At 42.8% G+C, this 22,383-nt stretch overlaps 1 protein-coding gene across 3 annotated transcripts in view; it reads left to right on the forward strand.

Annotated features, from left to right (window-relative positions):
* Positions 1 to 22,383, forward strand: part of EIF4E2 (eukaryotic translation initiation factor 4E family member 2) — an 84,760-nt gene that overhangs the window by 32,013 nt on the left and 30,364 nt on the right. For all 3 annotated transcript variants that reach the window (XM_069212894.1, XM_069212895.1, XM_069212893.1), the window contains exons 5-6: positions 6,913 to 7,065; positions 17,607 to 17,743. In XM_069212894.1, the coding sequence (XP_069068995.1) occupies positions 6,913 to 7,065; positions 17,607 to 17,743 (290 nt within the window). The remainder of the gene's footprint in view (positions 1 to 6,912; positions 7,066 to 17,606; positions 17,744 to 22,383) is intronic.

The raw sequence follows: 22,383 nt of genomic DNA on the forward strand, positions 1-22,383 counted from the left end.
CTGAAGAAAAATCCCCTGAAACAGTACCTGCAAGAGAGCGTCCTGCATAGGCTGCTCATACTAGTGAACTAAAAGAAAAAACTTTCTCTAGCCAGAAATTTCTTTGAAGGCCTGTAGTATGAAAACCCGATGGAACCTATACGAATGCTCCTAATGACCTAATGAAAGAATCTCAAGGTCAAAAAAATTGTGGCCCAAAGCATCCATTTTGTGCTTGATTGTTCAGCCGACAAATTGACCCACTTACATATCAAGCATTGTTGAAGTAAAATAGATCTTTCACATAACGTAAGCACTAGAAATGTGCAGTGCAATCATGTTTTTTCTTTGCCTGCTATTATTGTAAAATAATGAACTCCTCACAGAATAGCCCACTGAACTAACCGAAATCACAAGCGAGCCTAGTTAACCAGCAGTAGGGGATGTTCCATGGAACGCATGAAGTGTAGACACAAGAAATTGAAAGGGAAGTTCAATCTTCCAAAAACAAATATTAATCTAAATAATCATTTGTTTTTTACCTTGTATTTTTTCATATTCCATTGTTTTGGCATTTATATAATGCTATCTATCCCTGATGAGACCGTGAAGTGCTTTGTGGATGCACGCTGATGTGGAGCATGCCGCTCCTTGAGATACTTACAACATTAGATGATCACTCATGCTGCCTTTTTGAAGATAATGTAGGCAGCCATGCTAGGGGTCACTCATGGGCCAATGAGCAAGTACACCAGCCAGCTAGTAAAACTGATACCAGTGAACTATCAAGTCAGGCCCCCGCAGGAGCAACAGAAGCCCAGGAGACTGTGCTTTTCCATCAGTAAATACAATATGATTTAAACCCAGGAGCAACACAAAACGAGCCCCTGGCGTCTGTGCTGTTACTTCAGGAAATACTAGATGGAATGAACCAAGCCCCACTCATCCATGCTAAGCCATCAGGAGACACTGTGGAATCCAGATGGGCAAGACGGGCACCATGGGAGAGAATCTTTGGAATAATCTGAGAAATCTGAAATTATTAAATACACCCACTGGCCAACTGATGTGACCTTATGTTGCAGTGGTATTTATATTAATACAGCACTTCCCATACCCCTTGCAAGATCTGAAGCACTTTCTGTGTGGTCCAGTTGCATTGTGGTGGCTTTTTGGTGCTCACTAGGAGAAGGAATTAGTGGTGTATGCCACTACTCATCTCATCATGGGTTAACTGGGATAAGGAGCCTGCTGAATCATGTCAAAGCCATGCCACATGCAGTGCTGCCAAGCTTCCCACACCGCATGAGATTGGCAGCTGCACCCTGCATCTCTCTGCCCTCCAAGCCCGGGAGACATGAGGACCAAAGCAAGCAGTGGAAAGCCGGGCAAAGGCTAGTGGCTCGTGAGGCGAGGTCACCTCTCTCCTTAGCCTCCGGAGTGAAGGTACCCTGAACTCCAACAGCATCGCCAGCCCAAACTAATGGCAAGACAGTTCTTTACAAATCTGCTTAAGATAACATGACATTATAGCCAACTAGCAAACCCCCAGTGCTTGTGTTCTGCAATTCTATGACTCTGTCTGTATCAAACCATTCTGAAGCCTGGAAGCAAGACATGCATACATTCTAAATAACATCTCTCTCTCTCACTCATCTTACTTAACAAACAAAGGCACAGACACACACAAACACACTCGTTTTGTATTCTTCCTCTCGTCGTCCCTTTATTCCAGTGCCCGTAGGAACAGTAAAAGAATGAATGACAGTACTATAAATAAAAAAGAATAGCCCATCATTCTTTATATGGTTTACAAGTTGGTCTCAACAATAGTATAAAATAATTGGGTTATTATTTGTGACTGATACAAGGTAATGGACACAATATCATAACATAAGGTTGTGTCATTATCAGTAAGGCAGGCCTATGGCTTTGTCAGGTTGTCACCACACGAGTAAAAGCAGTAATATGTTATACTTTACAATTGAAATCAATAGTAACAGTACCAATATGCAGTGTGTTTAATAACCATTCATTAGTGTCAATTGGGGGTAGTACCAACAGTCAGTAGCATTCATTATACTGTAAAATCTTCTGTTGACAACCATTAGTATTGTCAATAAAACATTGAAGTGAGTAGCATATGCCCTAGAGTCTTTCTTTTATTTTTACTATGCTGCCACTTTAGCATTAGTACAAGCTATACAGCTCGCTACCCTCCCAACCCCTCATGAAAAGGCTCAGGCTCTGGGAGAACTTTGAATAAATGCAAAACCTCTCCTGGGAGTATAAATACAACTACCTGAGAAGCTTGTGGTGAGTTTTAAGGAGGCATTTTCCATTAGGTGGCTGCACTTCTTGCAGCCCCACCCACACAACACTACAACATTGGTGTTGCCCACGCCCACAATTGTGGCACCATGAGCCACATATGCAAATTCTTAAGTTCCCTGCAAGAGCTTATGGGGCTTGAATACTGTTAAAACAACCTCAAGCCACGTGGAAGTAGACTTTACTCTTTGTTCTGTTTTTTACATACTGGGTTCCTCTGCCCAAACCCACACTCGGGTGCTGCCACTGTTTGTTATGTGCTACAGGGGAACCTCCAAAGCCCCCCGCCCTTGCTGGCATCCCTACATGCCTTCCTGGACTGGCGCAGCAGTCTACACCACACTCTCCAGCTCTTTTTTTCAGGATGGAACAAGCAATGCTTTTGTCGGCGTCTGCCTGCAGGTAGGAGCAGTGTGCCTGTACGCCACCCCGTCCCATCCTAAACAGACACAGACATGGCACCTGCCCTTCTTCTTGTGCACCATAGAATATGGTCCCCTGGGACTTTGCACATGATGTGCAAAATAAAGTGAAGACAAAATAATTATAGGACAGCATATTTTTCACAAACTTTTTCATCTCTAGCATACGGGGACAAGTGCTGGGGTTTCTTGCAGAAGACAGGACTTAAGTGAATAATACTTTTTCATATGTTTGGCTCAGTGTTTTGCCACAAAAATCAAGGCTCAAACAGAACCTCAAGGACAAGGTATTTAACATCATGAAATGGCTGCCTTCGGACCTAGGTTATTAATTGGGCCAAATGAGAGCCCTTCTCAAGTAATAAGTCCAAAATCTTGTCTTGTCCTTCCAGCATTCAAGTTTAATAAATAATTTGGGCTGAAGCCCAGATAGCTATGACGCAGAGTAAAGAGGTTAAACTAAAGAAGAGTGTGTAAAGTATCTACCAGCACCAAAACAATTAAAAAGGCAAAACACAATGCAGTAAAAATCTCGGAACCTCTTTCTAAAAAAAAGAGAAAAATGGAATTTGAAAAATGACGCAAAAAGGATTGAAATCCAGCAAGGTTATCTGGAGATATGAATTGTTAGTTTTAGGGCAAAAAACGCCAGTCAGAAGTCACTGTTAATGGTTGAACCGGATGTAGACGCAGTTTAAGGCCGACTGCGATGCAGCGGAGGTCTGATATCTTGTGTGGATCATCCCGGTCAAAGATTTCACTTGTTTATTTTGCTTCTGAATTGGGAATAGAAATCATCCAGCAGAGAAAGTTTGACTGACAAAGTCTTCTCAAAGTTAGATAGCAATAGGACGTGGTCCAGCCGAGAAACTTGCGTTTGAGGGGAAAATTAAAATTTTGCGGGTGCCAAATTCCTTTCGTCGGGTGGATACAGAGTCTTTAACCATTTCTTGTGGTCAAGGTGTCTACCTTCAGACTTAGGCCCTCATTTTGACATTGGCAGTAAAAACCGCCTACCGCTGCGGTGACGGCCGCAAAAATACAGTCACCACGGCTACCATCTGTCCGCCATATTATGATCACTGCTGGACTTCCGCCACAAAAAGGGCGGAAATCCGGCAGTGATCATACTGGTGGACGGTGGTAAGCTGGCGCTGCCGGAAGGTCTCCTCGAACAACTTCCGAAAGGGGAAGGGGCAGGGGTGTTGTGTGTGTGTGTCTGGTGGTGTGCATGAATGTGTGTGTGTGAATCTGTCTGTCTGTGTGTGTTGTGTTGTTTTCATGGGTGTATGCGTGTGAGTGAATGCGTGCAAGAATGGTGAAGAGAGTGCATGCCTGCATGTCAGTGTGATTTTGTGTAAGAATGTGTGCGACCATGTCTGGAAGTATGCATGTATGAATGCGTGAATGCCAGTGTGAGTGATTGGGTGTCTGCGGGTGTATGGGGGGGTAGGGGGGTGTGTGTGTGTGTGTGTGTGTGTGTGTGTGAGGTCTGGATGGAGGGGGGCATATGGTGAGTGTTGGGGGGGGTTGGGGGAGCCGACTACCAGTGACAGGGAATTAATTCCCTGTCACCGGTAGGGCCTACTGTCATGGTTTTCATGGCATTGCTAACGCCACGAAAACCATGGTTGTTGGCAGGCTCATAATGCTGCTGGCAGTAGTATCCCGGCTGCTGGGCTGGAGATTGACATCTCCGGCCCGCCGGCTGATACTGTCCTGGCGGATTGAGTGGAGAAGTGAAATGTGGCGGTATGTACTGCCAGCCTGTTGGCGATCATACCGCCACATTAACACTCACTGCGAGTGTCATAATGACCCCCTTAGTCTTTCTTATAGAACTCAAAATCCTCCCGCACGTTGAGCCTAGAAGTTATATCCAACAAAGTGCTTCGAAAGTGGGGCACCTTTGCTGTAAGGTCCCTCTGGCGCTCCTGAGGTATTGAAAGTTTGTAAAATTTACAAACATTCTGGAGCAGTTCCTCTTGGTCATTTCTTAGACTCGCAGGACCTCCAGGATGGCGTTTAGGGGTCAGGAGACTTCAGCAGAGGCCACTAGCAAGGTCTTAACTAAGTCCAGTTACTACTAGTCATTTGAACACTGAAGGAAAAAGGTCTCTTGCAGCTTGCTGGGCTCCGGTAGCCACAGAGGAGGGCAGCCAACTGACCCTTGGAGTTCAATTCTCAGTCCTGGGTATAAGTGGGAGCAAGTCTATCCCTTCTGATAGCTATAGAAGCTACAGACAGCATTGCCAGTCCTCTTCATTTCTTCCATCGGTCTAAATGTTCTGTGATGAGAAGTTGGTGAGGTACCACTTTTGTAGGATTCACTATCCACTGTGTGGGGGTGAATCCAGGACATGGCCCAGCCTGCCCCACTTTTGCATCATACCCTCTTTTGCTAAGTGCAGTCTATCCCAAAGTGCACTCTTCTGCATAAAATCCAGCATAGCAGCACCCCTTCTACATTTGTCTTTTCTGGTGAACTAGTGAGGGTTGTTTATGGAAACATTCTCCTCCTCAACCCCATCAAACTGGTTCCAGAACTCTCACTGGGTTGGTGCCAAGTTGACTACATTTGGCTGAAGAATCAAAGGCTTCTCTTCCCAGGTCTCTCTTTACACTTACTTGTGTATAGGCAGGCCTTAGCCTGTTCCCTTTTAAGTAAATGAAGTTTGAGAACTCTCCGCAGCTGCTCTTCCTGAGCTGAGAGGAGTCACACATGTCCCCCCAGATTGTGCTGTCAAATGGCCCAAGCCATTGTGTCTGTTCTCGGAGCAGTGACATCCCTCATTAAGAGGAAGCACAGTCGGGGTCCAGCTGCTGACGGGCTGGGGTTCAGGCAGATAGAGCCTAACTTTTTAAAAGTTATGTTTCCTAAATATTTATCAAAAAGCCAACTTCACTAGTAAATTGGATCTTTAAATAATATTCAAAATTGTGGTTGAAATCATTCGTGTTGCTTATCTCAAACTGGAGTTTGCAAAAATAGTATCATATTCTGTACTCTTGTTTTTCTGTAGGGACAGCTACAGTTCTTTACAGTGAAACCAGCTTTTAGAAGCTAATCAAAGTATGTACATGCCAACATTACATTCTTGCATGCACTAGTAACAAACATATTAGGAACCCTACCTTGTTGCTTTCAAAGCTTATCCAAGTGTGACTTAATATTTAAGAGTAGGATTCTTTACTTTTAAAAGGGTTATTTTGACAGGTGTGTCTGCAGGTTTAAAATTTACAACAGTCCGACTATGCAGGTATGTTTAAAGCCAAGTTTTCTTTGTTAGCCTAGTGAATGGCACATGTGCTACTGTCCGGAGGAGACATTTATCTTTCTGTGCCATTAATGTATTTTCCTACTTGGTACTATGACCCTACGTGAAAGTTAATCCCATTTGGGGATTAGCCAATTTTGCCATGCTTCAGGGGTGCTGCTTACACACCTGGAACTGGCCAGCAGTGCCCAAACCAGCCAGCAAAAAATAGAAGTTATTACGCAGAAAGGGAGATTTTCAGGGTTTTAAATCCTCAAGGTAAATTCTGACCGTGGGAAAGGTACCAAAGGGTGGCTGATGATAATATACCCTCAAACACACAAAAACTGATGAGAGGAATGCTTGCACAAATCTAACCACTGGCAATCGCTTGGGTATCATTCAGGTATGCCACCTCAGTTTGGACTCAGGCATTTGCAAATCAGTCTTGATCCTGCTTCAATCAGAACATTTCTGCCTGAACTGCCAGGCTAGATCCTCCCTTGACTGGAACTCAAGCAACCCGAAACCAGTTTTGCTGGGGCCCTTCAGTTCAGGGTAACAGTAGCATAACGAGCAGATGCTAACAATTCTTTGAAGCACTAGCCTTATGGCAGATGGGCTGCCGTCTTTGATTCCTCTTGTGTTGGCGGGCGACCAGTAGTTCTGTCGTCTAAGTAAAACCGGAGAACTGCAAGTTTGGCAGGCTAGGAGAACTGCCATTTTACTGTGGTTCTCCCAACCCACCAAACTATAATTGACGTCCTTAGTCACAAACAATATGAAACCTAATTTACCTTCTGGTAGTTATTTGTTGAATGATGCTGCTGTCCTTTTAGAACACAGCATGATACATAAAAGTACAATTTCTCTCTGAAACTAAATGATTATACTCTTTATTTGCCATTTTACATTATGCACAGGATGATGCAAATAAGAATGGTGGAAAGTGGATTATTCGTCTGCGAAAGGGTCTGGCTTCCCGGTGTTGGGAGAACCTGATCCTTGCTCTTCTCGGTGAGCAATTCATGGTTGGAGAGGAGATTTGCGGTGCTGTTGTTTCTGTTCGATTTCAGGTGAGTCATGAAACTACTGAGCCATTCTCCACACATCTTTTCCTTCCAAAGACTTTGTGTCATTTGTTTTGTTGGAAGTGAAAAAATATATATAGATGTTATAGTATATTACTTTTAGAAACACTTTAAACCAAAGAAATGTGCAAACTTTGCATATGGAATCAAACTTGCTTCTTTGGAAAATGTTGTTTTGTATGGTAGGATCAGGCTTTGCTCATCCAATATTTGCCAAATATTGTGAAGCATTTCCTTTATTCTTGCAGTCGTGAGGACAACCTTGCTGTATCAGAGGTGAGATTGCTGGTGTTCCTACTAATTAAGTCAATGGGTATTCAAACTACAAGATATTGTTGGCGATGCAGGCCTCCTTGCCTCTCTGAGTAGCTTGATTGAAAAGTCAAGGCCTAGCCCAAAGGCTTTGTGAAGAATGAATCTAATGCCACCGTAAAAGTATAAAAGAACAGCCTGTTTATATATACAGTAAAAATAGTAACTGCACAGTTAAATGCCACTGCAGCACTGAGTTCATGCTGTGCTATTAAAAAACAGAAGAGCACAAACAAGAATGTGATCATCCTACAGAGACCTGGTACCTCTTTAAACACGGTTTCCTGTCACTGGTTTTTAACACAAGAATTCTTAAAACACTGAAATGTAATGGGCGCCCTGCAGAAAAGGAAAATGAGGTTCTAGCACAGGGGAATTGGGCGACTTAGGGTTTGTAGTCAACAGTTATTTGAAAGCGGAATAGGCTTATTCTCCAACATTGCATCTTTCAAAGATTCCAATGCTTGAATATTCCCCTCGGTCAGGCTGTGCATCCTCTGGAGTCAATGTTAAACACACCAGTGTTTCTGTACGCTCAGATAACTTTGAAAACAGCCATAGACTAAATGCAGTTTATCAACTTGACTATGTGACCCAGATTTTGGCTAATGAGGTGGAGAGACCCAGATCCCCAACTCCCTAAGGTTTTAGCATATCGCAGCACTGAATGAGACACTTGCTATCAGAGTCATGGTGAGGACAGTGATGTCTGTGTTCAGGGCCATGTCTGTAATGCTGATGCTGACCCTCAGTTTGATCACTTTGTGAAGGGTGATATTTGAGTCCAGAGTCGCAAACTAGAATCTTGCCACCTAATGACCGCTGTATTCATAGCAGGGTACGGGAAGTATACGGGTATGGATTCTGCACCAACTTGCTTACGCGATCAGTTCAAAATGGAGTCTGATTTTGATTGTCACCCAGAGGCAGTTTTACTGTCCCCTCCCTATCATCCTGTGGAGTACCATCATATTCTGGGCAAAATAATAGCATTGTTGCCATCCCAGACTTAAGAGATCCAAAAGCAGTGCCATTCTAGCACGCTGTGACAGAATCTTGTGGCATACAATTTCTTCTTTACTGCTAAATGATTGCAGGGAACAGGCTATACAGTTGCTCATCCTATCTGCTTTAAGTGATGCTTTATTTGACCTCCAACAATGGTTTCAGGAAGATGGTAATGTGAACAGTTTCACTCTTTAAGAAGCTGGCTAAGAAGCCCATCTTTATTCTTTAAGAAAAATCTAATGTGTCTTTTGATAGCCATCAACCCTTGGGAAAACTTGATAATGAAGCACTGCAAGATATCAAAGCTACAACGGATACAGCTCAGTCGCTTAGCATATTGCAGAACAGACCATGCCAAAAAAAATAAGACACCCATCACTAAGATTGCTCTTCCAGCAATTTTCAACCATACTGTCAGTCTGGATACTGCATTTAACCTTCAGCCGGTTCTCACAAATACGTTAACCACCAACAGTCAGTAGGAGGATCTTTGCAAAGAGGAAGTTGCTCCTATTTTTACAGCAGGCACATTGGCAATGTCTGATGAGAACTCCCCCCCCCCCCCCCCCCCCCCCCCACCCTTGCAAGTATTGGGGGAAATTACAGGCATTCTCACCAGTTTGGCACAAAATTGAATCAGGCTGGGTTTTGGATATCATCTGGCATGGCTGCACCAGAGTTTGTTTACCAACTACTTTTGAAATCACTGTGAAAGGAGCAACATCTAAATCTGAAGACTTGCAAGCAGAGATCTTAAATGTTTTTTCAGAAAATTGTTATCTAATCTGCATTCAGGGATTCTACTCAAAATTTCACAAGAATGGCACTTGATTCTTGATCAGTGGGCACTCAACATTTTCCTCAAGGCTCAAACTTTCAGGTTGGTTTTCATACCCGATGTCCTAGAATCCATCAACCGAAATTAATTTTTAGCACCTTTGCTCCTGAAATACAGTTATTTTCTTGTTGCGGCAAACCCCAAACCCTGGAAGTTCTTCATGGGCAGTGGACAACATTTAAAGTTCAGGGCATTATGTTTTAGTGTTTCTTTCAACACCCAGAGTATTCACAAAATGCCCATCTTAAATGATAGTGTATCTGCGGTGGCTAGGGTTAAGGGTGTTTCCTTACTTGGACCATTGTCTCATTGAAGGCCCATCTTCTGAATGCATGCATTAGGCAGTAAAAGCCACAAAGATATTCTTCAGAAGACGGATCTCACCCTACAAAATATAAAATCATTACTCATTCCAGGTTAAGAGATTGTGTTATGCCTCGGTTCTTGAATCTTCACCTGACTCCTCAAGGTCCATCCATCACAAGACAGTGGCATGAGGCTAAGATAGTTATTGTAGGAGGTAAGCAAATAATCAAAGATTTCTGTGCACAGGTACCGAATCATACCAGGGATAATATAATCTTGCATTGTTCTTGTTCTCAGTGTTGACTTCCAATACGCTGTTTCCAGGAGCAGGTGGGCTACAGTGAAGGCAAATCTCAAGGCATTGTGATGACTTTCTTCATAACCCCCAAAGTGAGACAGGCTCTCATATGGTAGATGAGGTTATACAACTTCTTTGCATTTCGGAACTTGTACTCTTCAGATCCACAGTTTCATCTCGCCATATAGACGTCCCTGCATGGTTCGGGAGTTCATATTCAGGAGCAGTCACCAGAATGCTTTGGTCCCCAAAAGAAAAAACAACTTAATGGTAATGTCTTGGAACTGAGGGCAGTGCTATTACCTCTAAAAGCGTTCTTGCTACGCACAGTCAGTGCTTGTCAGAATTTACAACTTTGCAACTCTTTACTACGTAAGAAAAAAGAAGAATATTGCAGGTATTGTTGCAAGAAACTCAACATTTTGGCACTGGCTTCTTCATTGTTATTCAGACGGTAAGTGTAGCATGTTAGAGGCTTGGAGAGAGTTGTGGAGGGTGCCCTCAGTAGATGTAACTGGGCATGAGGGAACTAAAAATGTTTTTCAACAACTAGGGCGCACCTCCCTCAATGAAATCGCATCTACTGTTGGAAATGGAATAGACTCTAAATAATAATTTTCACCCTTTATCCATCCCTGTCACAGTGTTCTGTCCTATTTACTAGATCTGGCAGAAACTGGTCTAAAATGTTCTTTCATCTCCTTGCATGTGGCTGCTTTTTCCAGATATCTAGACTCCAGCATCTCCATCTCTGTTTTCTACCAGAGTGATTGAAGAATTTATGAAAGGCGTATTTCACACTTTTTTTCCAGAGGCAAAGCAACATCTACTTGGATTCTCAATACAGTGTTAGGATGTCTCATGAGAAATCATTTTGATCTCATCTACAAATGATTTATCCAAATACAGTAGTGCAAAACAACCCATTAACAGCAATTATATCAGCAAGGTGAATTGTAGAAATTCAGTACTTAACCAGTTGGCCTCCAAATCTGGAATTTGAAGTGTCCACAGTCACTCTTATAACAATCCCAATCGTTATACTAAAAGTCCCTCCATCACTTCCACTGAATGAAAAATCTGCCATCTACCAGCTTTCTTCCTGCAACCACTTCTGAAAGAACCCTGCATTCTTTACACGTTGCAAGCTGTGTAAAATCATTCTTAGACGAAATAAAATCTTTGCTCCCTTTGAAAGTGCCAACAAAGGTTCTTCTTTGCCTGAGCAGGGCATTACCCATTGGATCCCAGCAAGCATTGCTTTAGGATATCTGCTTACATCTGCGAAGTATCGTTCAGACCCTTTCTACTAAGGTTATGAAGGAAACGGCTACACACTTTGTGAAGGTGCCTAGTGCTAACATCTGCAGGCCAGAAACGTGGGCATCGGAGCACACGTTCACAAATTATTACTAATTGGAAGTCAAGAAGTCATTAAAGATGGCGGTAGGACACGCAAATCTGTAGTTGGTTTAATTGAGGTTCGCCTCATTACCATTTTATTTCTGCTTATTTCTGTACTGCGAGTGTAATCGTTATTCAAGTGTGTAAATCTGTGGAAGAGGGAGAACAAGGTTACGTGTGACCACAATTCTGTAACTGGTATCTTTCATAGATTAAGACGTACCCTCCCTACCTCACCAGTTATAAGACTTAAGTGATAAGCTTCCTACACTAGCTACAAAAACCTGGGCCACTGAGCTTCTGTGTGGTGTTGGAGCTCTAAGACATGCCATCTCGCTGTCCAGAGTTTGGGTCACGTAAATCGGGGGAATAGATTTCCTGTAGTTTGTGGCTTATTTCAATGTTATGAATGTGTGGGTGCACTGCAGTGTTAACATTGACATATTTAAATATTCCCCAGCAGTCAATCTATGAAAACTACCACGGTTCTAGTGCATTTTTCTTTCATGGTAGGGGGTTAGAGTTTAATCCTACCTAGAAAAATGGCTATCTTGTAACTGTGCAGTTCTTGCGAGACTGGGTCAACCTCTCAACATAGCAGGCCCTTTTATTTTACCACCCTCCCCTTCTAAATTAATTTTCACTCATGATCTCCCAGGGTGGAGTAGTGTAGAAAACCATAAACATGCACAATTCTTTCAGTCTGAAGTGTTACAGCAAAGATAAACAAATAGTGATGCTTATGGTATCCAACTCAGAAGGATGGAGAGCTGGCCTGTCCCCTCAGGATTCAAGCCTGTGGCCAGCAGGATGCAAATAAATCACTTAAGCTTATTTGTCAGGTGAAACAGCCAGCTACTTTGCCTTTCGTTGGCTCTGTTCCCTTTGAAGGTAAATTCCCTCAAGAGATTTGCCTTTATGGAGGCAAGAAATGGTTCTGAGGCTTGAACCAGGTTGTGAAAAAGTTTGCAAACAATAAAGCAAAATCACGTGGTGGTTAACTAGTTTTTGTTAGAAAAGCTGGATGAAGGTGGCATCCAGTGGTGATTCAGAGGGGCACACAAAAAACATAATTCCAGTGATAGGAAATTAGGCTTTTGGGCAGTGCAACATGAGGAGGAAGCCATTAGTGGGACAGGCAAAACCTGGGAATTTAGGGAGCTGATGTCCGAGGCTAATAGAAGGTTAAGACAGAACACTTGTCAGTTCATTCGCGAAACAGGACGCTTGTCACTGCATAAAATAGTGAAATGTAACTTATAATGGGACGTTTGTGCTGTTTTAGTGTGAATGTCACTTAGTTTCTACTTTTCATTGTCTTCTCTAGGAGGCCTTATGTATTGAAAAGGGTAAGCCGGCACACAACCACTTTGAAGGTTAGGCCTCACTTTGGGCGTCTCTTATGGCCTGCAGCAGGTGCTGTCCTCAGCATTCCTATCTGGCACCCATCCTTACATTTCCAGTTGCAGTAAACAGGCTTTAGCCAGGCTTCAGGGCTGGACTGCAGGGCAGAACCCAGCTGGGTGGCTTAAACTTGCTATGGGAGGAAAGAGCTGTCTTGCAGCAGCCAGGCCATGTAGCAGCATGTTCGACAATAACTCTGTTGTGGAGGGGACAAGAGGAACAGCAAACGTTGAGCCAGAGATGGTTATAGACCTACTTTGAACCAGTAGGCGTTGGTGAGCTGCTCCAGTGAAGTGCTGGAAGACATCTTTTCTTTTAGATATTACCCTCTAACAGCTATCTCATACCATACAGCATACATTTGTAGTGTATCTGTTTATTGCACATACCTGAGCTAAATGGGTTCTGTTCACAAAAATACCAAGTGTTCTGCTTCAGGGACATGGGTGGATCAAAACACTAAAGTACTGAATAATTAAGGCGACGAGTCACTGAGTTGCTACAAACTTGCTGATGGTATCATCCCGGTGACTCAATGCCTCAATTCTTCAAAACTGTGGTGCTTTGCTGTTCCCATGTCCATGAGGCTCATTGCTGGGTATTTTCGTAAGCAGACCTAACCAAAGCCTCTGCATCCTAGCATCAGAGTAGTATTCAGGATCCCAGAGAGGAGGTAGTACTTGGGCTTCGTGGGACAAGGCCGGTGTAAATGACACTTTGGCTACCATACTGTTAGTGGTAGCTCAGCTATAGAAGCAATGATGGAGTTGACTTGCTGTGGGCTTTCCTGAGTCTTCCTGGTCATATGCATCCTTTTTAATGAGATGCATCACTAACATTCTGAAGGCACACAGCAATGACAGGTGATAAAAGGGGTCGTTGTGCATGCCAGGGCGACTCATCGGAATAGTCAGTAAATGGGAGATTGATGAGACTGGGCCAGCATGCTATGCTGGGTCTCTAGCAGTCCCCTTCTGATCCACCCCATGTTGACTTGTGATGTTGGGTTGTAAAATAAAAATGATTTGAATTATTGTGATAGCTGCTGTGCCCTATTCTCAGTACTTGCACAAGGCACTGACAAAATCATAAATGTACAGACCCTGGAAAATAAGTGCTGCTGAAGACCACTGGCACAGATTAAACACATTGTTTCAGATTCAATATGTCACATGTAAGATACAGTACTGAAAAATGTTCTGCATTAGTATCGCCTGCTTAACAGGCATGTAACTGCTGAACAGAAGAAATGTGTAGCAGGTGACAGTTTGCAGATATAGGAGACCCGGATGTGGTCTGCGCTGAATATATTGCTTTTGGACGGAGACTCCTGTTTGGCTAATCCCAGTTGTACAGGGTCCTGGGGCTTCCTCTTGACTTCCACAAAGCCAGGAAAAGTCAAAATAAAAATGACAGACTTTGTTCAAAAAGTGGTATCTAAGAAGGCTCTGTTTGTAACACATTTACAGGTAGTACAAAAGTTACAGGCACAAGTTATGTAGCAAGAGTGGGGGAAATCCATCGTTTTCCATGTGTTTTACACCGTATTGTGTGGTCTTGATATTTGGTGACGATCAGGGCTATATTTTATGCTTTGGCAAGTTAGCCGTAATTGTGGTGTACAAATATATTTTAGACTTCCCCAAACTTCAAACATGATTCAACTTTGGAAGCAATATTTTTCTGTCTTAGATCTAATAAAGATGACTTTCAGTAGGTCACGTTTGTCCAAATTGTTGCTGATGCCTGAGTTTAAAAGTTTCCAGAAGGTTTATTTTCTTATCTCCTGTTAGGAATATCCTACAAACATTACATTTGCAGGGTGTAGGGAACAAGTATTACCAAAGCAATGGAAACATTAGATTGTGTATCTACATTTGTCTTCTTTTTTTCAATTGTCATCCGGCCTACCTGTAGCTTAGCAATAGCATTGGCAAATGGCTTCTGTTGTTTGTTTGACACAACCTCTAAGGCTACACATCTACTTGTCCCATGTCGCACGTAATCTCCCCTGATGCTAGAGTGACCGTAGCCTTGGCTATAAAGACTCAGTCAAAGGGAGCAGGGAAATATGGTTCCTTATGCCTAAAACGCATCTCTGTCTAAAAGAAAGGTGCAACTCTGTCTTTTTATGTAGATGGTCCTCTTCAGACAAGTGGAGTCGTTCATTAATGCCACAAGAGTAGATAGACGCTGGAGAGGTGGAGATTTTCTAAGATCCTTTAGAGGCAGAATCTGACATTCTTTGGGAGCTGTTTAGAAATAGAGGGAGAAATAACCAACACGGATCAGGCCTCTAATACTGTGCATCTTTGTGAAAACCTCTCGGGTAGCTGTTGCCATAAAGCAGTTCTTTTCAAATGTTTTAAAACCACAAACCACTTTTAAGCATGAGAAACTTTTGCCTGTACCATAAAGCCTGACTGCTCAGATCCACAGCTACCCAGGGTTGAGCTTAGGTTTTTCAAATGGACCTTATGGACCCAATACGAATTTGTGCCTTTATTACATAATGAGATTATAAATTGAACCACTTTCCTCACATATAACTACTATAGGAACATCTTGCATACGCCACTAAGTACCTCTGAACACGGTTCTTGCACACTTTGAAATCAAACCGCCTCTCAAACTGTGGTAGAAAAGCAGCAATGGAATCAATGTGGGAAATCCTTATTTCTGCCTTTGATTTGTTTGTTTATCAGGGACGTCTCCTGGAAAGGGGCTAAATATGTCTCACAGCTATTTGAAATTCATAGGAACTTCTTACGCCCTGTGTGTAAAGCGTATATTCCTAGGTTGAAAAAATGCCCCTTACCATATATTGATGTCTGATTTCAATAACACCTGAGGATAAACGCTATTGACTCCTGTGAGCGGAAACTGTGTTTCTGTAGATTCTTTTAACCAGCAAAGTCTGAGATCCCTTTGCATCTGATGTCCCTGTGTTAGCGGTCCAGGCTCCATTATATGCTGGTGCCTTAAGGATCTCTGTTTTCATCGTACCTACCCTCTTCTCCATCACTGAATCTTGAGGGCTATCTCCAAGACCTCTATTCGCCTTAGTCATTGTATATGTAAAAGAAGCACCCCACATATATAGGTAACAGTGATAAACAATTTAGGGATAATCCAGAAATACCACCAGTTGCTTCAGGCGATTGCTGGCAATCGCCTTTGGATTTCTAATGGCACTGTTCCGTACACAGTGGTTGCCGCCTGTGCGACTGGCCCTTTCTGTCTTCCTGCTGGGTAATGCTCTTGCCCCACCCAAAAATCAAAGATCATGGCTATTAGTTTTCTTCTTGTATTGCAATTTCTGTTATTTATTTTCTTGTCTATTTTCTATAGCTGCATATAAAGATCTTGGTGAAGGCTCGTAGTGGTGGTTTGCTGCTACCCTTACATTACAGTTACTGCTGGGCTCCTTCTTTATCATATGATTAAGGATGCATTTATGATTGTGGCCAACTTTAGTTTATGTCATCTCCAGCAAACAAACAAATAAGAAGTTGTCTTAGGGTAAAGTTAAGATAGACTCCTCCTATTGAATGGGAGGCAAACGGGCTGAAAGAGGATGGATGAATCGCCTAATGGAAGGTGATGTACGCATAACAACTTGTCTGTTGTACCAAAAACTGTGGCTTTTTATCCTGATGATGGAGAATATATTTCAAAATGTGGTACATGTAAGATGCGGATGCTGAGAACCTAATCATTTCTTGAACCTCAACAAGAAGGAAGGGCAGCATTTAGACACTGTTTCGCCATGCTCAATCACAAAATGTTTGTCAGTCTTCCATAGTGTTTTCTACTACCTATTTAGGAGCGTAAACTACTTGTTCTCATATATTGTGATATCCAGAGCTGGCCTACACCGACCTTCACCTTTCGCTTCTTAAACTGAGAAGGGCCAGTTGAATTTGTGTGTACAGTCATTAACCTATAGTGCCATTCAGATATTGATTTCTGGAGTTTTGAACAGTGCTAGAGTGACCTAGGGCCAGATGTATCTAGCATTTTCTGGTCGCAAAAGGCCTGATTCTCGGAATCGGGCCATTTGTGACCAGAAAAATGCATTTTGGTATGTATTAATTCCAAATTGAGATTCAGTAACATTTTGCCGAATCACAATTTGGAATTGTGACTGCATATAGATTCAGTATTTAAAAGGGGAGTGTTTAGGGCTTCTCTTCCAGAAACCAAATCAGAATGGAACGTACAAATGATTTGCGACCAAATCAGTCGCAAAACATTCGCACATTACTGACAACTCAAAGTTGGTGATAACCCATTCGCAAATGGGAAAGGGCTCCAAGGGGACTCATTCCATTCTGAGAATGTTAAATAAAAAATAAAAATATAAATTTTTAATAGCACAGATCGCTCTCTACTCTTAAATAATAAAAATGAAACCTAATTTTTTTTCTTTTTAAATGCATTCCATTATCCTTTAAGGAAAACGTGAGGCATTTAAAAACAAAAACAAAAAAAAATGCTCTAGGAAAAAGCAATTAGACTTGGTGGTCTGCTGACCTCCAGGTAGCAAATTGCTACCTACCTCATGAATATTCATGAGGCATGTCTGTTTGTGGCCCACTGGGAATCACCATTGAGACTTAAAAGAGTTTCATAGACTAGTAGTACCGATCTCCTAACTGCGATTCAGAGTGAATCGCAATTAGGCAATCGGTATTCCTAATGTTAGTACAACTGGCCGCTGGTTCCCAATGCAGTGCACAAGTATCATGAAGTCAGTTTAACGCAATTGTGGGAATGCCAGCACCAGTCTGGGGCTTTTAATAGAAAGTGTGAAGATGTTCACAGAACCTGTCTAAAGATAAGTGTATAAAATGGGGGTATTTAACGTTCACTAGCATAAAAGGTGTCCATTTCGTTGATGCTGAAAATTAAAACATGTCTAAGTGGATTCTCGGTTCCACCAATTATTTGCAGGAGGACATCATCTCCATCTGGAATAAAACTGCCAGTGACCAAGCGACGACCGCCAGAATCCGCGACACTCTCCGCCGAGTGCTGAACCTGCCTCCAAACACCATCATGGAATACAAAACGCACACCGACAGCATCAAGTAGGTACATTCTGGTAAATGTATCCTGGTTATGGTAGAAAACAAAACGTTTCAACACTCCGTGTTTAGAAGCGTTCTATGACTCGCAGCCGCCTACCCACTAGCTCCTGTAGCATCTTTGATGCCAAGGGAAGGGGGGGGGGAGAATGTTCATTTGCACAGTAGATATTATTCTCTGCTGGAAAGACTGCATGCCCTTTCCAGTATTTATTTATTCCTACGCTTGGTACTGCCTTGCAGGCCTAATCCTGGGAATGTTTGAATTCCAAAAAGTAGGGAAAATACATTCAGACGGAGGCCCTTACATTTTTTGAGTCAAGCCCAATCTTGCCTAAAATAGGCCATGAGGAAGGACCCCAAATTTAGGCCAGTGGTGCCACTCGGCGGGGATGGGTTCTAACATTTTTTTGCAAGGTATGGATGCCTAGAGGTGGAAAATATGTGATAGCAAGTCATCACTTTTTGCCTTTTGTCTGATATTATTGGGTTAGCAACCATAGCCGAAAAAAATAATGGTTCTCATATTTTTGATAAATAGCATACAAATTCCACATAATATGTGGAGAAATAAATCTAGTTCCACCAGATTTGTTAAATTCAATGTAATTAAAAAATATTTATGCTTTATTAATTGCAATAATAATGTAGTCCTCAAAATAACACAAAAAACCTTCATTGTATTCCTAATATATTGATATAGATTTTATGCATAATTTTCACTTACAATTTCAAATAATAATAGTTGTCACATCTTACACAGCCAATGTATGTCATGAGTGAACAAAAACACAATTTTATCATTCACATTCATCGTCATCATCTTCTTCTGAGTAGGTGTCATCATTCCCTGCGTCTGTTTGATTTTCACATGTGGGAAGTCTCCACATCAGTGCACTTGAGGTCAATTAGACAGCAGACACATGTTGGCAGCTTGCAGTTCCTAATGCAGTTGCAAGCTAATAAATCTAACCTAGCCTGAAATGCTGGCTGTCCCTCCATCCAGTCAACTTCCAGTTACTGTGCCCTCCCGTGTTTTTCCAACTTCCACTCTCTCCCAATTGGACTAGGTGTCTGCAGTTCATTCAGCAGACATCTCTTGCTTATAGCGGCTTGATAATTTGCACGTTTGGCATGTTTCTTCAGACAGTCCCTGCAAGGCGGAAGTTGATGACTGTCTTTCTCACCCTTCTTTTCACAGAATAGGTGATATCTCAAGTCATTCACGTGATGAAACGAAGATTTTGGTGCATACAGAAAGCACAAAATTTGCTCCAATTTGCTTGTTAGTTCTTCAGAGAGATCCCATTCATCTCTGTGCTATGAAGATGTTTCCTGTGCATGTCTGTTGGCGGACAGGATATTGAATGCACTTACTTTTCCCGCAAATTTGCTTTCTGTGTCACATCCAGTAAACATAATAAGATCTATCCTAGCTCGACAAACATTTTCATCAAGTGTTGAAGGACTTGCCTGCGTATTTTAGTACCACATTTCAGAAACAATTTAGCCATGATTCTGTCATGGAATCCCAAACACATCAGTGTCATCTGACCTTATTACTGCCTCATAGCCCTCATTAGCAGCGTGTGCAGCATGCAGCAACAAACAAATCTCTTTTTCTTCATATATACTGTTGAGATCAGGTATTCCATGGCTTCCTTCAGATGTGATTTTATAGCATTTATGTTCACAGTTCGCCAACAGTGTTTTTATTCTCAAGTTTTACAAAATACTCTGGTTTTATCCATTCGTTAACAAGAAATGCGATGAGAGTTGTTTTATTTCTTACGTGGCTTAGGAATTTCCTCCACTGTCTGACAATCTGGGAAGGTTAGATGCTCTGTAACTGATACCGAGATCTTCCCCTCTGTTTGTTCTTTCGCTGTCCTTAATAGACGTCTCATTGTACATATCAAACACGACATCAATTCTTTGACTCCTATTTCCTTTCTGCGAAGCGATGGACAAGACAGACATAGCCACCTTACCAAAGTTTAATTCCTCTCCTTTTACTCCATGAACAAGAACCAGACCCTCAATCAACGTGGCTGAATGTCTAGGTATTTCCTCAGCAGGGGGTAACATTTTTGTTAAAGTATGTTGCTGAAACAGCTTTGTTTGTTTTTCACAACAGACCTTCTGGGGTTGCTAAAGCCCATAGTAAAGATCCCAAGGGATGAGAGAGTACATCCTCCATTTGTGGGTTCTGATTATGTGCTGTCACAATGATTCGACCAAATAGTGCTTTGTCTGCTTTCATGAGGATTGCCCTGCCATTGCTGTTCACTGCCTTCTTCTTGGACATGTTAGTGAAGGTTTTTAGTTTGTTCATTTTCATTGGATCCTGAAGCTTCTTAATAGGTTGATTATTCTCAAATCGTTCAAGTTTGAAGTCTGTCGGATACTATGTCTTGAGATGCCTTTTTTTTGCTGTGGAGAGACTGATGAGATAATGCGGCTCAACAAATGGGTTTATCCAGATTTAAACCAGACTAACAGCTCTCATGACAATATCTTCATCTTTTTCAATTGTGACTTATATAGGTCTAAGTGAGTAATATCTGATCTGTTTTTTATAAACCAGTTCCCTTATCTGACCCAAAAAGGCGTTTCTGTGTTCAACCGTCATATAATATCTTTTCATAGGGCCCTCCTTGAGGTTGAACCTTGTTGTACCACCCGGAGTCTGTGTGTCTTTGTTGACGGTTACCTTGATTGACCGGAATTCGTTTAAAAGGATTAACACCTGACAGATGAGCTGAAAAGCATCCTGTTTATGAAGCTGTGGTGTATCTCTGGATGTTTCACTGCAAGCAATGTAATTTCAGCATAGTATACAGAAAGATATTTAGCGTAGTTCATCCTGTGACACACAAAATACCACTGGCTCATAGAGCGTATGGCGGTAAGATGTAAAAAGCTATTTCCTTCTAGAGCAGCATGCAGCAGAGCCAGCAAGACATTTTCAACAATATCCACATACAACATCCAAAATGCAGAGAGATCTCCATTGTCATGACGAAGATGTTCCAGGAATACATCCCAAAGCTGTTTTACTTCGGCAAAGTTAGCACTTGTGTACTCGAACTGCCCGATTGTACATACAACCTTCTAGTACTGATGGTATTGATCCTTCTGCTGTCATGTCTGCTTCAATGCAAAGGTCACGAAGGCCAACGTCTTGAAAGGGTTTTCCAAGAATGGAAATGACATTGGGCACCTTTCATACCATTTGCAATCGAAGAATGATTCTGTTGTACATTGCTTTATGCTTCCACACAATCTCAGTTGCTGTTGCGTAGAGAGCTTGATCCATGATGACTACAATTTTCGCCAAGTGTAGGGATTCCCTCATCAGCCCTGACTGATTCAAAATTTCAGAAACAGTTGTCAACTCAGTTGCAGGGGCATTAATGGTGGGCAAGTAGCCAATGGAATCCTGTGATACACTAACAAGGGCCCTCATTTTGACTTTGGCGGTCTTTTGCGAAGACTGCTGTTGAAGCGGACGCCAAAAGACTGCCAGTGTTGGCGGTCTGAAGACTGCTGTATTACGTGTTACCAATGGATTTCCGCCCATAAACAGGCGGCAATCCAACAACATCACCTGACCGATGTCGGGTGAGAGGCGGTTCCAACGCCTGCACCGCCACACCGGAAGTACTCGCCTGCCATATTACGAGCAGTAATATGGCACGGCGGTGCGGCATTGGAGGTGGAACCGCTGACACCCACCCCCTCCCGAACGACCACCTCGACGTGTGCTGCTGTTTTGCCCAGACAGGTAGGTGGACCAACCGGAAGGGGGGGGAGGGGTGTGTGTGGGTGTGTGCGGTCAGGTGGGGGTGTCTGCAAGTGTGTGCCGTGTGGGGATGCGTGTGCTGGCGACAGGAATAGGGATTCCTGTCGCCGGGTGCGTTACCACGAGGGTTTTCGTGGCAGGGTGACCACCGCGAAAAGCCTGGTGGTTTACTGCCTCATAATATGGCCGGCGGTCTTAGGTATGCCGCCGGCCCAGACGAGCTCACCGCCAGCTGCGCCGGTCAGACTGCATCGGTGGGACTGGCGACATTGTAGTAGTTTGGCTTCGGCCAGACCGCCAAACTCTGAATGCAGCCATCTTTACTGCTGGGACCGCAGCAGTAAGACAGCCACTGTGAGTGTGACGATCTTAAGACCGCCACACTCGTAAAGAGGGCCTTGGTCTCTAGTACTGATGTTAAATCCTGTCCAACTTGGTATTATCTGTGCAAGGTTAGCTTTTTGTCTTGTAACAACTAAGATTATGTTCTTATTTTGTGCAAGCTTCAATTGGGAAACACATTCTGGCATGACTTCGGTACTGGTCATCCATGGCTGAAGCCCAACTTGTTCACCAGAAACGTACATGAACAATTCTTCAGTATTTGTGATGGTCAATGTTCTTTGCTTTTGTTTCACAATACTTGGGAGAGGAGCTTTAAAAGGTTATGGTCCACACAACTTCGGCTGCACACAGTGGCGAAACAAAGGCCCCTGCTGCCCCCCACCTCTTGGGGCCCCCTCAACACAGCACCTGGCCAGAGTGAGTCCAGAGGGGGGCCCACCCTCCATGTTCTTTGCAGGGAGGCCTCCTCCAGTTTCGTTACGCGACTGGCTGC

Source organism: Pleurodeles waltl, chromosome 11 (genome assembly GCF_031143425.1).
Source record: "Pleurodeles waltl isolate 20211129_DDA chromosome 11, aPleWal1.hap1.20221129, whole genome shotgun sequence".
Taxonomy (NCBI): Eukaryota; Metazoa; Chordata; class Amphibia; order Caudata; family Salamandridae; genus Pleurodeles; species Pleurodeles waltl.